The 18,564-nt window shown below is 41.2% G+C and overlaps 1 protein-coding gene across 3 annotated transcripts in view; it reads left to right on the top strand.

Annotated features, from left to right (window-relative positions):
• The first annotated feature begins 7,299 nt into the window (after positions 1-7,299).
• Positions 7,300-18,564, top strand: part of TBC1D15 (TBC1 domain family member 15) — a 35,661-nt gene continuing 24,396 nt past the window's right edge. For all 3 annotated transcript variants that reach the window (XM_050983929.1, XM_030238084.2, XM_050983950.1), the window contains exons 1-2: positions 7,300-7,441; positions 18,333-18,431. In XM_050983929.1, coding sequence (XP_050839886.1) covers positions 7,418-7,441; positions 18,333-18,431 — 123 coding nt within the window. In that variant the 5' untranslated portion in view covers positions 7,300-7,417. The remainder of the gene's footprint in view (positions 7,442-18,332; positions 18,432-18,564) is intronic.

Raw genomic sequence — 18,564 nt, forward strand, 5'->3', positions numbered from 1 at the left:
AAGGAGCAGTTGCTGTTGAAGACATTTATGTTTAACAGTAGCTTCAGGGATGCTGCCTCTATGCAGCAAAACAAAGTCAAACATGGAACCAAGGCTAGGGTGGGGATTTTCCACCAACTGTAATATGCTGCTGTCCTGTCTCCACCATGAGTGCTTGTTCCTGCTTCTCTAGTGAAAACTTCTCGCTGACTGATGCTGAGGATTTGACCTGGGTGGACATTGAGAGTGAGAACAGCAAGCAACAGGAACGGCAAGACGACAGCATGTTTCTGCTTTGGCTGTTAGCCCTTTCACTTGCAGTTCTAAGAAGTCAGCAACTCTATCCTACTATCTTCTTGTCACAGAATCACTGAATGAGTCAGGTTGGAAGGGACCACAGTGGGTCATCTGGTCCAGCCTCCCCACTCAAGCAGGGTCATCCTAGAGTACATTACATGGAATGGTCCAGGCAGTTCTTTAGTATCTCCAGTAAGGGAGACTCCACAACCTCTCTTAAAAAATGTGTATTTTCTAGTAAGTGAGATTTTTGTTGTTGTTCAAGAAACTAAAATCCGGAGCTTTTTAGAGTAAATGTAGTTCCTTCACAATTAGTCTTTCAAAATCTGTCAGCATTTCACTAAAGGGGCAATATTAAGTGGTGAAGAGCCAGTGTATTAGTTGCAGTTACACCCTGCAATCAAAGTCCTAGGGTGAATATTTCAAATTACAAGAGGCAGCACAGTATCTGATATACCTCTGAAGTCCACCTACTCTCCCACTGTTTTGTGACTTTTGTGGAGTAATTGCAAAACAATCCTCAGCTGTAAACTGTGCCCATCCTGAAATTGGATTGAAGCTTAAAATTACTCCAATCAATTGCCGACAAGGAATCCTTTCAGTGTGTTGATACTGCAGTGCTTAGCACTTTGTACACCTTTTATTTTTCAGAGGCTTAGGGATTTCAGCCTGTATGGGAAATTAAGTGATTTCTGAAGATGATTACGGTGGCAAACTAAGATCAAGAAGTAAACATTGACTGCTCTTAGAAAACAATTGTTTTGTTACTTTTCTGCTCTTTCCAGGAAATGTTTGTTGCCATTATGATGCATATGTAGAAGTGATAGGGTTACAACGATTTGTCTCCCGTGCTACATTCCTAGCTCTGGCAATACTGGTGTGCCAATGGCAAACAACAGATCAGTTTCTGTTTAGTCATCGCTGTCGGATAGCTTCCAGCTACCCTCTGTGGAGGCTGATGCAATCATGAATTTCTCCTTGCATGACAAATGCAGAGCATTCATGTTATCTGCTCTGCTTCTTTTGTATTTAAAAACCCCACAACTTTATGCCCCACTGAGAAAAAAAGCTATTGTAAAGTGATGGTCAGTGACACCAACCATAATGTTTTCTTATGTGAGGACTCCTGTATGTTTTGGGTTGATTCATATTCTGGAATTGTATTGATACACAGATAAAAAATCAAGTTCACAAGCATGGACTCAGTGCTGTGCTTAAGGATATACAAAATGTGACACTGCAAATGCTTCAAGAAATCTTGTCATCCAGCATACATGCCTTCATGTCTTGTTACATCTCCATGCCTTCACACTGTAAATACAAATAAATGCCATGGCATTATGGGTATGGCATTTCCTTCCTTTTAATTTTGGTCTATGTATACTTAGTTTGTCCCCATTCTTGTCTAACCTTGTTGCAGAAGGTAGCTAAGCATACTCTATCTGCATGCTCTACTTGTTCAGGCTAGTGGGTTTTTTATGTTTTCTTTGAGAAACAGGTTAGAAAGGCTATCCTATCTTCATCTCTCAGTTTCTGCTTTGAGGTAGAAACAACTGGTAAGTAGAGAAGATCCTAAGTGGTCCCAGAGGCTACATTTTCTGGCAAATAAATTAGGCCAGAGTGCATAAGGAGCTCTGGTCTTGAGAGCAGATGGTACAATGCAGCTTTAATCCAGGTGCTTTAGTCCTGTTCTGCCCTTTAAATCACATTTACATGCTGGCTGCTTGCAGTGGCTGCACTGTCCTCAACCCCATCTCTACATATTAGTCTGAGAAACTGTAAGTGGTATGGTCCATAATTACATAAAAGAGCAAGCTAATAACAAAATGCAAAGGCTGACTACCCCAGGGGCTTTCTTGGTTGACCTGTATGGATTTAGGCAGGGACTGATCTCCCTCCTGCTCTCCTAATTGTGGAATAGAATGGGAGGAATTTTTAAAAATCTTTTCCTCTTGCATGGGGAAAATAAGAGCATTTCACAGCTAAATCCTTGGGTATTTCATTTATTGTCTACAATACAACTAATGCTGAGGATGGGTACCTCTTAAAATATGAGGAACTTGAAAAGCCTAGTCTGCAGCTATCTCCTGGGTGACTTGCTGCAGCCAGACACCAGGACAGCACCCCATTTACTATCTCATTGTGGTCTGTGATAAACTGGAGTAGGCTAGACAAATTGTGGGTTCCATCTGTCCATGCAAGGCTTGGAATACATCCATTGCCTATGAGGAGAAATAAAGATCAAAGGGAAAGATATTTTTGGCACTGTTTTTCTTTTTCCTCTGCTGTGGGGTTGTTTGTACAAATTAAGCCTGTGATGGAAGGACTAGACAGAATCGCACTTGTCTTGTGTGGGCCAGGTTTTCATGTGGTTGAGCATGTGGGCAGCTGACACTTCTGAATACAGGAAAGTATCTTGGAACTCTGCTGAAATAGCTGTGTGAACAACAACAATAGCAGCTGCTGCAGCTTTTGGCACAGCAGTAATAGCTATGCTTGCAGCTGTGACAGCAACAGAAGCCACGGGAAAGCCAGGAACACTCTGGCTGCACCCTCGGTGCTGGCTGGTGTGCTGTGACCATCTTTTATGTGGCAGAAGTGTTAGAGCAGATGGTTAATTAAAATCCAACAAAGAGTGAGCCCCCAGGCTAAAGATACCCTCCTCCTTAGATTCCCATCTGTGTAGTGTGTGAAAGGTTGGACTTCAGCATAGAGCTACAGACTGTCCCATTGTTTTCTTAAAGGGGCTTATGGAGGAGGGAGAGGGACCTGCTAGCACGCTGTCAGCCTGTGGAACTTGCTGTTGTGTGTCATTCAGGTTTGTAAAGTGCAATAATGTAATGTACCAATAATGTAGGCTGGGAAGCAGCTTTGCACAAAGGTATCTGAGTGTCAAAACCAGTGCAGAACAAATCAATCATGAGCCAGAAAATAAAGCCATCCTGGGCTCCATCAGGAAGAGCACTGCCAGCAAGCTGAGGGGTGATGATACTTCCTCAGCCCTCATGAGAGAGTCCTGGAATGCTGAGTCTAGTGCTGGATTCCCTGGTAGAATGGAGACACTGGCATTGTGGAGTGAGACATGTGAAGGGCAATCAAAGGCAATTAGGAGACTGGACCATCTGTCATACAAAGAGATGCTGACAGATGTGAGACTGTTCAGTCTTTAGAAGGCTCAGAGGATCTTTTCAATGTCTAAAAATAGATTATGAGAGGAAGTCAAGAAGGCAGAACTGGTCTCTTTAGTGGTATTCAATGACAAAATGGACCCCAGCTGAAATACCAAGAAATTCCATTAAAGCATAAGAAAAACCTTTGGCATTCCAAAAGCACCCAAGCACTGATGAAACAGCTTGACTGAGGAGGATGTGGTGTGTATATTCTTGAAGATTCTCAAGCCTCAAACTTTATAAAGCCCTGAGCAATGATTTGTGATCTGCTCTGGGCAGGAGGGTTGGATTAGATGATCTCTAAAGATTCCTGCCAACTTCAACCTTTGAGCAGTCCTTTGATAGAGCAACCTGATAACAAAGAGTAATTTTGCTCCTCATCTTGACTAACAATATACACATTATACAATGAAAATTTGCTAAAGAACAAGGGAGAAGGCCCAAGATGGATGTCTAGAAGATTGGGTAAGTAGCTAGAAGATGGTCATATATACCTCATGGAGTAAATTGGTCTGTGGGACTGAGAGCTCTCTGAAACATACCAGCCTTCTTGACACTGAGGTAAGTGGTGACTTGTGGTGGTGTTTGCAGGGGTCCCAGGATGAGAGATGAGAATCTTGACTCCATGTTTTAGAAGGCTGATTTATTTTTTTATGATATATATTATATTAAAAGAAAATGATATATTAGAACTATATTAAAAGAATGGAAAAAGGATTTCATCAGAAGGCTTGCAAGGAATAGAAAAGAATGGAATGATAATAAAATCTTGTGACTGACCAGAGAGTCTGAGACAGCTGGACTGTGATTGGCCATTAATTAGAAACAACCAACATTGACCAATCAAAGATGCACCTGTTGCATTCCACAGCAGCAGATAATCATTGTTTACATTTCATTTCTAAGGCCTCTCACCTTCTCAGGAGAAAAGATCCTAGCAAAATGATTTTTCATAAAATGTGTCTGTGACAGTGACTGGCACAGTGAGAACAGCACAAATGGGATTTATCTTTTAATTTTTTACTTAGTCGTCAGCTTCACGAAGGTCAGCTTGAGGAAAAAGCCTTTCACACAACTTGTGTGCAAATTTTACAAATGATATTCAAAGTCTAGCACTGAGCTGACTTGACCGAAGCAGGACCTTTGGCAGTGAGTGAGAGTGGGTGGTGATTGTCCTCAAAATGAGTTATGGCATTTTATCTTGGGCCCTGAAGAAGGGTGAGAGTGGGTAGATGAACAGGAGGAATTAAGATGAGAGTGTTAAAATAATATGGGCTGGATGAATGACTAAAACATTCCCCAGAAGTCTGGATGTATCAAACGCTATTGGTCACTGTCAGCAAACAGAATGTTACAAGAAAAAATATTAGCTGTGTGGATAGATGGGGAAAGCTATGATTTAGTGCTGTTGTACTAAAAAATGTCAGCAAGGGAGTTGGGTAAAGCATGTAAAGACAGAGTCCAGAGAGTTCTCTAAGACTAGGGCATCAACCAAGCTGTGGGCCCTGGAGACATATGGCTATTGATATTGAAGAGAGATGACTGCCAAGAGAATCTGGAGGAAAGTAGAACCATTTTGTCTGTTAGCTGTCTGAAATTATAAAAAGATATTTTAATTTGGATCAGAATTAATGACTATGGTAGCAATATGGCAATGAGTCATGAGATAAATATGTATTTATTGACACAATTTCCTACAAAGAAACAGAGGCTTTGATCCAATATGCTAATGATCAAGTCCAAGAGACAGGAGAAATAGAAGCTGAAATCATGCTAGTAAAGACAGCAGACCTCAAGGTGTCATTGTAGATAGTGGCTTGGCTAACAGACTTGAAATGTGAATCTTAATTTTGAGCTTCTCCTAGGAAAGAAACCTTGACAAAGCAGTTTCATTGAAGAGCCAGAATGAGGGGATGCAATGGAACTAATCAAAGGAAGGCCTCAGTGTTCACTGCAAATTTCAGGGAGGTTAGAGATGAAAAGGAAGTGCAGAGGGAACAGGATTACAGATGGGTGTGAAAGTAATGTATGGTAATATTGCAAGGAGTAAGAAACAAAGGAAAAGGGTAGGAAAAGGAAGGATGAAAATGAACACATGGGAGACCAAGTGAGATTAAACCAATGTGGAAGATAGCTAAAACACTTGCACCCCTCAAAACAATTAATTTATGGTGATGCATTTTTAATGTAGCCTTCTCCCTTGTATTCACCATGACACTAAGTTGTGTTCTTATTAAACTTAAACAAAAGGACCACCAAAGTTATGGTGCCCATTTTTGCTACACTGATACAGCTTTCCAGACCTAGATATTACTACGAGAACTTGTGTTTTCATTTAGTTTTCTCATCTTTATGCATGTTTATACACAGAGAGTCACAACAGGCTTTTCCAACTTGGAAGGAGATCAGTATTTGTTTTGAAAATTGAAAATCTGCTTTTCCAAGGTAAGTATAGTATGGGTGTTAATCTAACTAAATGGGGTTTAATTCAAAAAGTCAGAAGGGAATTATAATGCCACTTTATGACAGAAATAAAAACCCCCAACCAACCCATCCCAAAGCCCAACAAATTACCTTTTCTCCTTCAGAGAAGCAAATCACTTTCCTGCAAGCATCTCATTTGTCTGTTTCAAATTAACAGTATTTGGGGATATACTGTTTGCTCAAAATATTTTATGGTATTGTTGGAATATAACCAATGTCTTAAAAACCATCTTTATTATGTTTCAGGCATTACATGAAAGCCAAATTTTTAAAAGTAATACTACACATAATATATTTCTCCAGATAAAGAAGACCAATCAAAATCCATTGACTTTTGCAGAATTCTTTCAGACTTTATAAATCTGTACACATATGAAAGCAGAATATTTGCTAAGATGGATGAGATTGTAATTAAGATCTACTTTTGTCCCTCGTTGTGTTGAATGCCTTATGTGTTAAAAACTACCATCTTGAATGCAGTGTATTTTTCACTAACATTAAAGATCTGGTATATGAGTATGGGGGCAGCTTAGGAGTGCCCGTGGGTACTGTGATATTAACATTGAGATCTTATAGCTCCTTCCAGTACCCAAAGGGGGTCTGCAAGATAGCTGGAGAGAGAATATTTGCAAGGGGATGGAACAGTAAGACAAGGGGGAATGACTTCAAACAGGCAGAGAGTAGGTTTAGAACAGATATAAGAGAGAAATTCTTCCCTGTGTGGACAGTGAGGCGCTAGGGCGGGTTGCAAAGACGAGCTCTGGATGTCCATCCCTGGCAGTGCTCAAAGCCAGGTTGCATGGGGCTTTGAGCAACCTGGTCCAGTGGAAGGTGTCCCTGGCCATGGCAGGGTGCTTAGAGCTAGATGATCTTTAAGGTCCCTTCCAACCCAAACTATTCTATGATTCTGTGACTGGACAACAGCTAAAAGAGAAAGAAAATAATTTGAGAGAGTATCATGTGTGCTTTATATGAACTATGTAACATTGCTCAAATTACAATTGCAATCTCAGAGAGCTCTGAAAAAGCTTTAAAGGCGAAAGGGAAAAAAAAAAAAAAAAAAAAAAAAAACAACCAATCTCCTTTCCTCTTCGCCGCCGTACTCGCCCGCTGTGGAGCGGTCACCGCTGCCCCGGCCGCCGCAGGGCCCGCGGCTGGACACTCGCCCACCTCCCGGCGGGCTGCGTGCGTGCCAGGGGTTAACAGGAACGACGGGGCCGCAGCGACCGTGCAGCCTTTGGTACAGAACAGAGCAGCCAGCCCTCGCTCCCCAGCCTAGCCTGCGGCCTTCGGCACAGAACAGAGCAGCTCAGCCAGCCCTCCACAGCCCGGCCCGGCCCGCAGCCTTTCAGACCCGGACCCGGACCCGGACCCGTACCGAGCCGGGCACGGTGCGCACGCGTGGCTCGCAGCAGTGACGCTATTGTTGTGGCGCGGCGGGGAAGCACGTGAGGAGTGCTACGTCACCATAAACACTCGTGGGCAATATGGCGGCGCCGCCGAGCGGCAAGGTAACGGGGGTGGGCGGCGGCGGGGCCGGCATCTCCCCCCGCGGGACGCGCCGTGTCGGGCGCTGGGTCGCCCCAGCTGGCGGGAGTCGCGGGGAGGAGGGGTTGGGCCGCTGAATGGCCGCGCGGGCGCCTCTTCCCCTGCCGCGCGGGCGCATTTTTCCCTGCCGTGCGGGTGTCGCCTCCCGGGGCCGCCTCTCCGCGTACGTGCCGTCCTGCCCTCGGGCGGGCCGAGCCGGGCGCTGGCAGCGGCCGCGGGCCCTCTGCGCCGGAGGCGGTCGCGGCCGGCGGGCGGAACTCGGGCCCTTCCCGCACCTGCCAGCCGGGCAGCGCCCCGCGCCTCCGTGGCAGCTCGGCCCCGGGCCCGGGGCGGCTGGAGGCCGCTCTCCGCCGGCGGCGGGCAGCCCCGTGGCCGCGCTGGCTCTCCGCCTGAGGCAGAGGAACGCGGCTTGTGCTGTCTACGTGTCCGAGTGTCCCGGAGGTGCTCGTGGACGCTAGTGGCCTTTCCCGCGGCCTGTGCGCTGGTAGTGTGTGGGAACCTGCCCCCGGCGTGCGTACAAAGCCTTGTCAGTCCTATAGCTTTGTAATTTAAAAATTTTTGTACGCCGCGGATTCTTGCCGAGCGTTCCGGAGCTAAACATTACTGCTTGACAGGGACTGAGCTCGCAGGAGGGGGAGGTACGAGCAACACCCACTGTTTCCCTCCGCCCCCGCCAAGAGACGCGAATTGTGTCCGTTTTGGTTTTTTGTAGAAATAGTTTTATTTCATGACTTTGTCTTCTGAAAGCGTTGCTTTGCACTGCGGTGTTCTAGAGCACGTGGATCCTTTATTTAGGATTTAAAATCTCAGTGTGGCGTCCGATTGTATGGCGTAGCCATGGTGAGCGTGTGATAGTCTGCGGTTTCACTTTTCCAGCACAGGAACAGAAGATGAGAGTTTCAGTTCACACTGATCTCGGCGTGAGAGAACACACGTAATTAGCCACGTCTGCGCTTCCCGGAGGGTGCTGAAGAGTGCCCTTAGCTATAGCACGAAAATTCCATCGAGGTGTTGAAAGCAGATCCGTTTCAACCAGAATTGTTGGAGCAGGCAATTTGTGCAGCTCGAGTTTTTGCAATTTTATTTTTATGTTCTTTACTGCTGTTAGGTGTGTAGATATAAAAATAGCCATGCTGTCCTCCCAGCTGTTTCTAGCTATGTACATCCAGTTTTTATGTGTACAGAGAAGTTCCTTTTTTGGTTTTATCCATTTTAATATCAATATTGAAGTTTATTGGATGAAGGGAAATATTTTAAGTTTTTAGGTAAATACTTTACTATTTTAATTTTTCAGGTTGTTTTTTGTTTTCCACTTAGGCTTTTATCAAGATCTTCTTCAGGATGTCTCTCCTGGAAGCAGCTGTATTATGATGAATTATATGAGATGCTAGAATGATTGTGGATTAGTTGTTTGTAAATTTGCTATGTATTCATTGTTCCTTTCCAAGAGCCATGTTTGCCTGAGATTAAATCTCTAAGACATTGCAAAACTGTTTCAGTTATGCCACATCCACAGTACTAATGCAACTTGTTAATGCAGCTTCTAATTCAGTAACATTCTTTGTCGTGTCTCTTTTAACACAGAGCAAAAAAGACAGTTGTGTTTTCTCAAATTTCATAAAGTGGCTGGGCTGGTTTGACGTTTCACTGCTCGCAGGAGTAGTTCCATCCTTCTCTGTATTTCCCCACCTGTGTGTTGCACTATTTCTTTCTTGGATACTGTACTCATTTTATCTGTCAGTGATTAGATCTAGCAAGCTAAAATAATATATACAACTGTTCTTACTTTTGTCTGGATTAGTTTTCCGTTGGGAGCACATTGGACCATAAATTGTTCCTTTCAGTGGCAGCAGGATTTTGGGAGGGCTTACAAACTAATGAAATTTCACTGTAGGTGGAATAAATGCAGTGCAGGTTGGTACAGACCCAGCATTCTCACTTCAGGCCTTGAGCACTTCAGTGTCTTTACAAGCTGTGGATGTTATAAGTTAACTGCAGTGTTCCTTCTGGCTGTGCAATTTGTTGTAATGGGGTGTTTCAGATGGTAGCTTTCTGAAAGATCAGTAGGCATTAATTTGTGGGGTGCTTTATTCTCATGTGGCAGATCTTATCACATGAAAGTAATATATTTTAATGTATGTGCTCTTTGCTGCAGAATATTACACAAAGTGGTTCCCATGGAAAGCACGTGGCAGTGTATTAAGCAGCTGGGATAACCTGCATTGTTTCAGCTTTCACAAAAACTTGTTTTAGCAAACCATAAAAGATTGTGGTTTCTATTACATTTTTGACCCTGTTTGCCTTTCTCTTCTCTATTGCAGGTTTTGAGGGTTTTGGGGGCGGTTGTTTGTTTTTTGTTTGGTTTGGTTTTATTTTTAATTTTATTTCTCAGACATTATTAATATCAGTAGATTCAGAATCCAGCTATTTCATGTGGTCTCTGGTTTCTGCACCATGCAATAATGGGATATGAATTATAAATGTGGTTATCTCATGTACTACTTTACTTGGACTTTTGTCCTGTGATTTTTTTTTTCTTGCTGGAACCTCTCACAAGGTTCTTATCAGTGTTTTTCTCTATCTAGATAGTTAACTCAGTTCAGGAAAAGTTACTGCAGTTGAATTCTGGAGTCATGACTCACTCTTTATAAATGACCATCTGCCCTAGAACAGTGTGAGCTTCAGTTTTTTGCCCTTTCTTAGAGTTGCCAGTTTTTTCTGGAAGTAACTTGGTAATAAGGTCATTTGTTTTCAGAGCTTTTGACTTTATGCAAATGGTATATTTATATATGATACATATATTATACTTTATGAGAACAGGCCCATTTTCTCTCTTTTTGTTGCTTAGCAAGTCGCAGTTTGTTTATTGTATTCAGAGAACCTACTCTGGATTCACCCTTACAACAGAAAACCATGTTAGAAAATGAGCTAAAAAGTTGTGTATGGGGAGAAGTACAAGCTTCAGTTTCAGTCTGTCAATATACAGGTGATTATTGCAGCTGATCTAAAGACAGTAATGATACTTTTATAATGTTCTTGGAGTTCAGAATATCTTTAGCACATGGGCTGTTAGATCTTTCTCAAGTTACCAATTGACACATGGGCTGTCAGATAAGTTATTTTTCACTTGCTTGTGCTCTTGCTCTTGGAGTTAAAAGTTTCAGAATGTTAACTGGCCAAACATCTGAGCTTTATCTCTAAGCTCAGATGTCTGGCTAGTTCAGCAACTAGAAATATTCAAGGAGCACTGTAGCTATTACTAAATAGTAGTGGTGTTAGTGGCGTATGTTTGGGGAGGGGATTTGTGTTTGCAGTGGAAGTTTGGGTTTTTTTAAAATTTGGTATGTTAAAATTAGCTTTGCATCCTTCAGGTATTTTGTTGGCATAGATACAGTGAATTATTTTAGGTGTATATGTGTTCTGTGGGATAGACAGCGTCTTGCTCCACCTTCTACTAGTTAAACCTGAGTGCACAAAACTCCTGTACTGTGCATTGTTGTGCCATTTTATTAAGCATTTGATTTAAAACATTTGTTATATCTTTTTCAGCCTTTATAATTTACTGTGACTACAATCATAATTTTTTTAGTATACTGTACTTTGTGGGTTTTCTTTGTGAACAGAAGACTATCTCTCTTGAATTTATTTAAGGCTTTATTAAGCTTGAATGTAAAGCAGTTCAGTGATACTTCCGAAATTTCTGTATTTTCTTTCTTTTTTCTATTCCTTAAGGATATCTCTTTGCAGAAGTGCTTGCAATAGGACCAATGGGTTACTCTTGCTCTCAGTACTCTGAGACTTATATTTTCACTGATACCTTGCTATTGTTGCATGAGTAGCAGAAATACCTTGTGGTTCAAGAAATCTTTAGAGCACATGAGGCAGAGCTTGAAAGAAATAGGTACTGTGGTCAAGTAGGAAACTTTTCTTATGTGGTTCCTGGTGTTGAGAGCTTTCTCATATTTGTCACAACATGAACAATGTTTGTGGGATTCTGTCCCTCTCCACCCCTTCCCTACTTAGAAATTGGGTGTCTTTAAGACTAGCAGGTGTGAACTTCTACTTTATTGGGAAAAAGTTGAGCCACAGGCTCAGCAAACATAAGGCATACGGGGTTCAACAAGGCCAAGTGCGAGGTCTGTGGGGCGATCCCAAGCACAAGTACAGTCTGGGTGGAGAATGGATTGAGATGAGCTCAGGGGAGAAAAACTTGAGGGTGTTAGCAGCTGAAAAGCTCAGTATGACTCAAATGCCCACCTACAGCTCAGCCAGCTGTGTTTTGGGCCATGATGAAAAGCAGTGTAGTTAGCAGATCATGGGAGATGATTTTCCTCCTCTCCTGTGCCCTCATAGAACACCATGTGGAGTACTGTATCCATCTCTAGAGTCCCCACCTTAGGCATAGATCCAATGTAACAAAGAGGGCTATGAAAATGGTCAGAGAGCTGGAGCACCTCTCCTATGAAGGAAGGCTGAGAGAGTTGGGGTTTTTGAGTCTGGAGAAGAGAAGGCTCCAGGGACACCCTGGAACACCCTCCAGTATGTAAAGGGGGCTTATAAGAGAGCTGGAGAGGAATTTTTCCCAGAGGAATGTAGTGGTGGGATGAGGGGACATAGCCTTCAGCTGAAGGGGGAGCATAGGTTTAGATTGGATATCAGGAAGAAGTTCTTTGCTCTGAGTGTGGTGAGACACTGGCACAGATTGCCCAGAGAGGTTGTCTGCTCTCTGTCCCTGGAGGTGTTCAAGACCCGGCTGGATAGGGCTGTGAGCAACCTGGTCTAGTGGAATGTTGCCTGCCCATTGCAGGGGGCTTGCAGCCACATGATCTTTAGGGTCCCTTCCAACCCAAACCCTGCTGTGATTTGCGGTTTATTACAATTCGAATGCCAGATATTGTAGCATATCTTCTGTGGAGCAGAAGATCATGTTGATCAAGTCAATGTTGGCTTGATGCTTTGTGGAACACTTAAATGTATTTGGCACCTAGTCCTTGGAAACAGACTCTGATGCAGTAGGTACTTCACTGTGCCCAGTGACACTTTAGCAGAAGATGTGTGAGTAAGCTTCGCGCAAGCATTAGCTATTCCAAAGAGGAAGATGGAAATTCAAGCAGTATAATGCAGACTTTTATATTGACTTATATTTCTTTTTACTTGATTCAAAGTTCTAAACTAAGATGCTTTCTTTCGTGGGTGTAAGGTCACTCAGGCCAACCATTGTCTAAATTGAATTAATTTTATTAGCCTGGAATTGTTTCCTTACAGTGTTTAATTTTTTGTTCTGTTTCCTTGCCGTCAGAATCTGAAAATAAGATGCTGCACAGCTGCTCTAGCTGTTGTTGATGTTTGTGGACAGAACCATTTTTCCTTAATTTGAAGTTTGCAGAACATTCAGACTTTTCTACTCAGTCACTTTCTTATGAACATGCCTGCTTGCTGTTTCAGCTGTTGAATCCTTGGTGAGGTCCTCTACCTGATTCCCTAACATGAGGCAAAAAATGAAGTAACTGCTATTGAAAAGTTGTTAATATCAGTATTTACACAGTGCCTAGTTAGTTACTTACTCCAGAGTAGGGGCTGATTGACTATGTAAGAGCTTCAAACTGTGTCTGTTATGAGGTGCTGGATAACATTTTGGCAGAGCAGTGCTGGCCTCGAGCTGTACTCTGTGGCAGAAGAGGGGAGTGAGCGGAACACACTCTCCAAGAACACAGGGTGAGAATATGAAGTGTCTGAAACATGGGACAAACTAGCTGGGAGAGTTGCAGTGCTTGTCCTTCTCTCAAGTGTTCTGTGTTTGGCAGGTTGCTGGTATGTTACAGATGTAGGAACAGGAGATAGAAACAATCAGTACATATGGTGCTCAGCAGAGGCAGGGTGGAAAATACAGGGGTGAGGATGGCAGAACCATCCTGTTCTGTGGTAGCCCCAGATCTTGGCTTTCCTTCTACTTATTGTCTATATTTCATTGTCTTAGGGTGCAATATTGTCATTTTTCACTAGCGGGTAGCACAGGGCTGTAAATTGCTATCAAATGGCAAGCATTAAATCCCAAGGCTTTGTTGTATTCTGTTGTATATTGTTGGTGGTGCTGTGGCATCCCAAAGGCCTTCTGCTCTTACATGTCTTTAGTAATAAAAATGCTGCAAACATTGCCTGTTTGCTGCTCAGTGTAAGCAGAACAATAGAAATATGGAGATATGCATTGTCCATGCTGTGTCCTTATGGTATTAAGAATGATACCATTTATTTCTCAGAAAATGTTACTGGGGAAATGGTGGGACTTCAGAAACCTATTTTTTGCTGGACACAGACTATAAATACTTGAAGAGTTTTCCAGAACCTTAACTAGCATATGCCATGACATGTAAACTGAGCCTACATCCTGCTGCTTCCATCTGTTTTTTTAATAGTAGGTGGGTAGGCAGCTATTGCTTTGTGCTGCTTTCCTGAATTTTCTGCTGTGGTTCCCTGTTTCTATAGACCCTCACTCAGGATACCAGGTGGAATAACTGTTGTCTCTGTGTGGTACAGTGCTTTCAATGACTGATCAGATGAATTATGGATTTGCCTTTGACCTCTGTAGCACCCATGGAAAAAAAGAAACAGGTCAAAGTGGCTCACTAGCATTTGGAAACTTGCAAAAACTTTTAGCTATTGGTGGAATTCTGAAACAGACAGGCAATGGGTCTAGTTTTCATTCAATAGAACTGGACAAATAAATATGCTGTGAATTGTGCTTGTGCGCTGCCAGCACAGACTGCTTGATAAGCAGGAAAGATTTATAAGCTTCTCGGGTACATCTTATTTCAAACTTGAAACTTTAGGATTATTAAAAAGTAATACTTAAATCATACTAACTTTTTTCCGTCTCCACAATTTTTTTAGAGAAGAAAGTTGCCAGCTGAATGCTTTTACAGTCTTAAGTTGCCTTAAGTAGTGTTTATGATTTGAAGTCATCTGGGAACTTATGGATACCAAGGATGGATAAATCTGTTCTGCACAGAACTAGCTTTAAGATGGTAAAATGTCTGAAAATCTTTCAGGAATTCCAATGTACAGCCACAAGATATAATTAAAATTTGTTTCAAATCAAGTAATTTTAAAAGTTCAGCTCCTCTCACATTACAGCTTCATTTGCTTTGGTTGTGTTGGTGTGTGCTTTTGATAAACACTCTTCTTTTTTCATTTGTGTTTTTGTTGTGGAACCAGCTAAGTCTGGCTTTCATGTAGGTAATAACATCTAAACCTGTGACATATGCTTCTCAGTAGATGGGCAGTTCGGTAAATGTTTGCAAAGAGGTACAGAGGAAAACAGAACAATTGCTGTTTAAATCTGTAGTGGGGCCTGTCATTGCTGGACCGCTGTTTTGGCCTCGAGCATCTGAGCAACACAAACGGCTTTTCTTCCCTGGGGTTCTGTTTCAGGGACCAGTGGATAGACTGCAGAACACAGAATTCTTATTAGCTGGGTGGGTGGAAGGGCTGTAATACTGGGGTGAGGGATACTTCTGGCATTTTATTAAAATCTTATGGATGTGTCAACTTATCTAGTGACCCGTAGTATGCACTTATTAACATCAACTTGTCTTTTTTGTATGATGGGTCTAGTGATTTTGTGTAGATTTAGGGGAAGAGTGATGGCTCTAATCATATAAAAACAAAATGAAAGATTGAGCTTGTCTCCACCTTCTTCTTACCTTTGTAAAGGAACCCATTATGAATATGTAAAATAATGAATAGTACGAAACCAAGGTGAGCCAGCAGTGTCTTTTCCTGTCTTGTAATAGAAAAAGCATAATGGACTAACTGAGCAGATAATATTCTTTAAAACTCTTGAATTCTTTCACACAGTGGGTAATGAGGCCTTCCTAGGTCACTAAAGGCTAAAGATTGTCAAGATTTCAAGGAGATTAGGTTGCTTTCCTATGCTGAGGGGGTTGACAGGTAACACAGAAGCAGATTTGGGTTGGGTTTGGAGGGGTTATAGTTACTTCAACAGCTAATGAGGAGGCATCAAGCTTATTATCTTGCCCTGCCTGTACCTAGTTCCTTCTGCTCTCTCCATATGTAACAGGATCTCACTATGTAGATGTCTCATGCAGACCTTACACAAGTCCTTGGTATTTTACTAATGCTTCAGGTCCTCCTCCAACATTTGTTGCCTTTTAAATGTGCTGCAGTAACCTACTGCTTAGGCAAGAGGCAGTGTGTGAAGCCATTACTTAGTTTTGAAATCTGTTTTCTTGAATGCTTAAGAGGTCCAAGTGTGCTGACTCACCAGGCGTTTCCCTGAGTGTTGGGCTGCAGAGGCCCTGAGCAAAAACCTTTGTAGGCCACATGGTGTGTGAAATGGAGCTGCTTAAGTGTAGTTCAAGTTGTCTACTGATGGATGGGGTATTATTCAAATCTAACTATTGGCATACTGTCTTTGGGTTTGATACTTTCCTTAGTACTAATTACTTGTACATGTAATTTAACATTACTTTTCTTCTTTAAATTGATTTTGAATACCTTGTTAGTGTTGCAGTACCAGAAAACAAAAATCTGTAACAAGCTAAGTTTTACTGTAAAGTACTGTAAGAATACCTAATAGCGTTTTCGAATGTTCAACTTGCTAAGAGCATTGTGTGAAATATAGCCACTCAAAGTAGCTAATTTTCAGGTGCTACCACTATAGAATTACATTCCCAAACTCAGTTTGTTCAAATGCATTTATGGAATTACCTTACAAAGTACTGCTGAATAGAGTGGCTCAGTATTTTGGAGAATTCAAGATGGTAACTCCCAAAATGTTTTGTAGAGGGATTAACTGTGGAAAAAAATGTAGATAGTCTTTTGTACAATCAATGTTATCTCTTTCTTCAAATTAGTTACAGTTCTAGTTAACTAGAAAAAGTAAATAAATAGATCATGCTTGTGATTGGAAAAGAAAAATCTCAGTAGCTTGGCCTTCTGGCCTTTCAAACTTGAAGATTTTCTCTTAAATAACAATTCCAAGGGAATAAGGTGCTTTGTGACCAGTCCTCTGTTTTACAGACACCCTCTGAAGTTCGGAGTGTGTGCTTTGATTTTTTGGTGGAACATGGCACAGGGAGCTGAAGCTGTTACAAAGAGCAGTGTAGGATTTTTCAGTTGCATGACAACTGTGGTATTAGAAACACGTTTTCTTTTCCCCTGAAAGGAAATTTTTGTCCTTCTGAGAGATTAATGGACAGAAGAATAATAATAACAGTTATTAGATGTCGTACCTTATAGACTGAGAAGGTATACTTTGTGATACTTAGTAACATTTTCGGCAGAAATGCACTTCTACCAGCTTAACTCTGATACAAATAGATATTTTCTTTTTTTCTTGGAGCAGCTGTCCAAGGGCTTGATGCCTGATTCATATTTCTGACTAGATTTCATGATAGCTCAGGTCCAAATAGCTAGAAGGTAAAATTTAAATAAATGTCAAGGTTGCCTTCTTTGAACAGAACTGAATTTGAAAACAGATAATTGGTAGAAATAGAGGGAGGATCTTTTTGGGTAGAAAAGAGAAAAAAACTGTAGTAGACAACAGGAAAGAAGACTTCCAAGATTTGAAAGGCAATGATGTTAATAATCCTTCAAGCAGGAGATGTGCTAAGTGACCTTTAGAGATTTCTTCCAAGTGATATTTCTGTTTAACAAGGACACTCCTGAAATTTCTTGCTTGTGTAAAAGGTAGAGAAATTGAAGCAAAACTAAAACAGAAAGGATGAGTTAAATAATTTTTATGTCTCTTTTTAAGTCATGTTTTTTTAATTTGGCTAGTTAAGCTTACACACCTAACCTTTTGAAACAGACAGGCAAAACTAACCTTCTGGTTTACTGGCCTGACTACAAGTGTAATGATTTTAGAAAGCGGATAAATGAGAAAAATAGCTCCTGATATTTTAGAACCAAAGAAATACATTATCTGTCTCTGATTAGTTAAAAATTTCTAGGCTTTGCCTTTAAAAATATGTTTCTTAAGACGGTGTTCACAGCTTGGTGTGAAAATGAAAAGTAATTGAAAACAATTACTTTTACTGTTTGATTTATTTCACTTTCACAAAATCGAAGGGACTTTTCACTCTTAGACTTGTGTAAAACAGGACCCATTTACAGTCATTATAGAGCTTTTAAGAGTATGTGTATGTTGCTTTCAAAAGCCTGCTAAATCTTGACAGCCAAGGGTTCTCTGATTTTTTTTTTTTTTTGAGAGCATGATCAGAATACTGTGAAGGGTTTTGCAAATGCTTAAATGCAAAAGTTATGTGGGCCGTGTGCACTCCTACAAGCCCTTCTTATCCAACTGTTGCCTATTCTACCTTTCAGATGGAATCTTTGCCACTGACCCTGAATTTAATTTCAGGGTATAGTTTTTTATTTCTCTGGAGTTCATCTTTTTACAGTATTTTGATCCATTTTAAATTTAAATTAGTTTTATAATTTCAACATCATTAATGGCAGGTGGCAGAAAGGCGGGCTATATAAGAAAGCCTTTAAATGTTTTAAAAGCTGTGTAGGACTTCAACTGAATCTGTACCTGCTGATTTAAAAATAACTAGGTATTGAATGCATTTTCTCGTGGTGTTTTAACAAAGTAGTACTAGTCAGTATGTTGCTTAGAGAGTGAGTTTGATCAGTTCCATTTCCTATTGTTTCTTGATTTAGGTAAGTGAAAGACTCAGATCTTGAACTCTTTGTAACAAAATCCCTAACAAGACAGAAGTGTTTATTTCAACTTCTGTCAGCGATTCAAAATGACAGTGATAATAGGGGGATAAACAATTTTAAGGATTTTAAGACATTGTTTTTTAAATTTCATTACTCACTTTGTTGTAGGTTGTATATGAGCAAGAAGGCGTTTTCATTCACTCCTCCTGTGGAAAAAATGATGACCAGGACAGCTTAATAGCAGGAATACTGCGTGTCATAGAAAAGGTATTTGTATAATACAGTTACAGAACTTTTGTGTATTTTTTGGCAAAGCACATAACAAGTTTAGCAAATCTTAAAGGCCTTTATAAAGTGTAGGATTTTGTAAATTAACAAACTTCACATTGTGTTTGACATT

The sequence above is a fragment of the Serinus canaria genome, chromosome 1A, assembly GCF_022539315.1.
Source record: "Serinus canaria isolate serCan28SL12 chromosome 1A, serCan2020, whole genome shotgun sequence".
NCBI lineage: Eukaryota > Metazoa > Chordata > Aves > Passeriformes > Fringillidae > Serinus > Serinus canaria.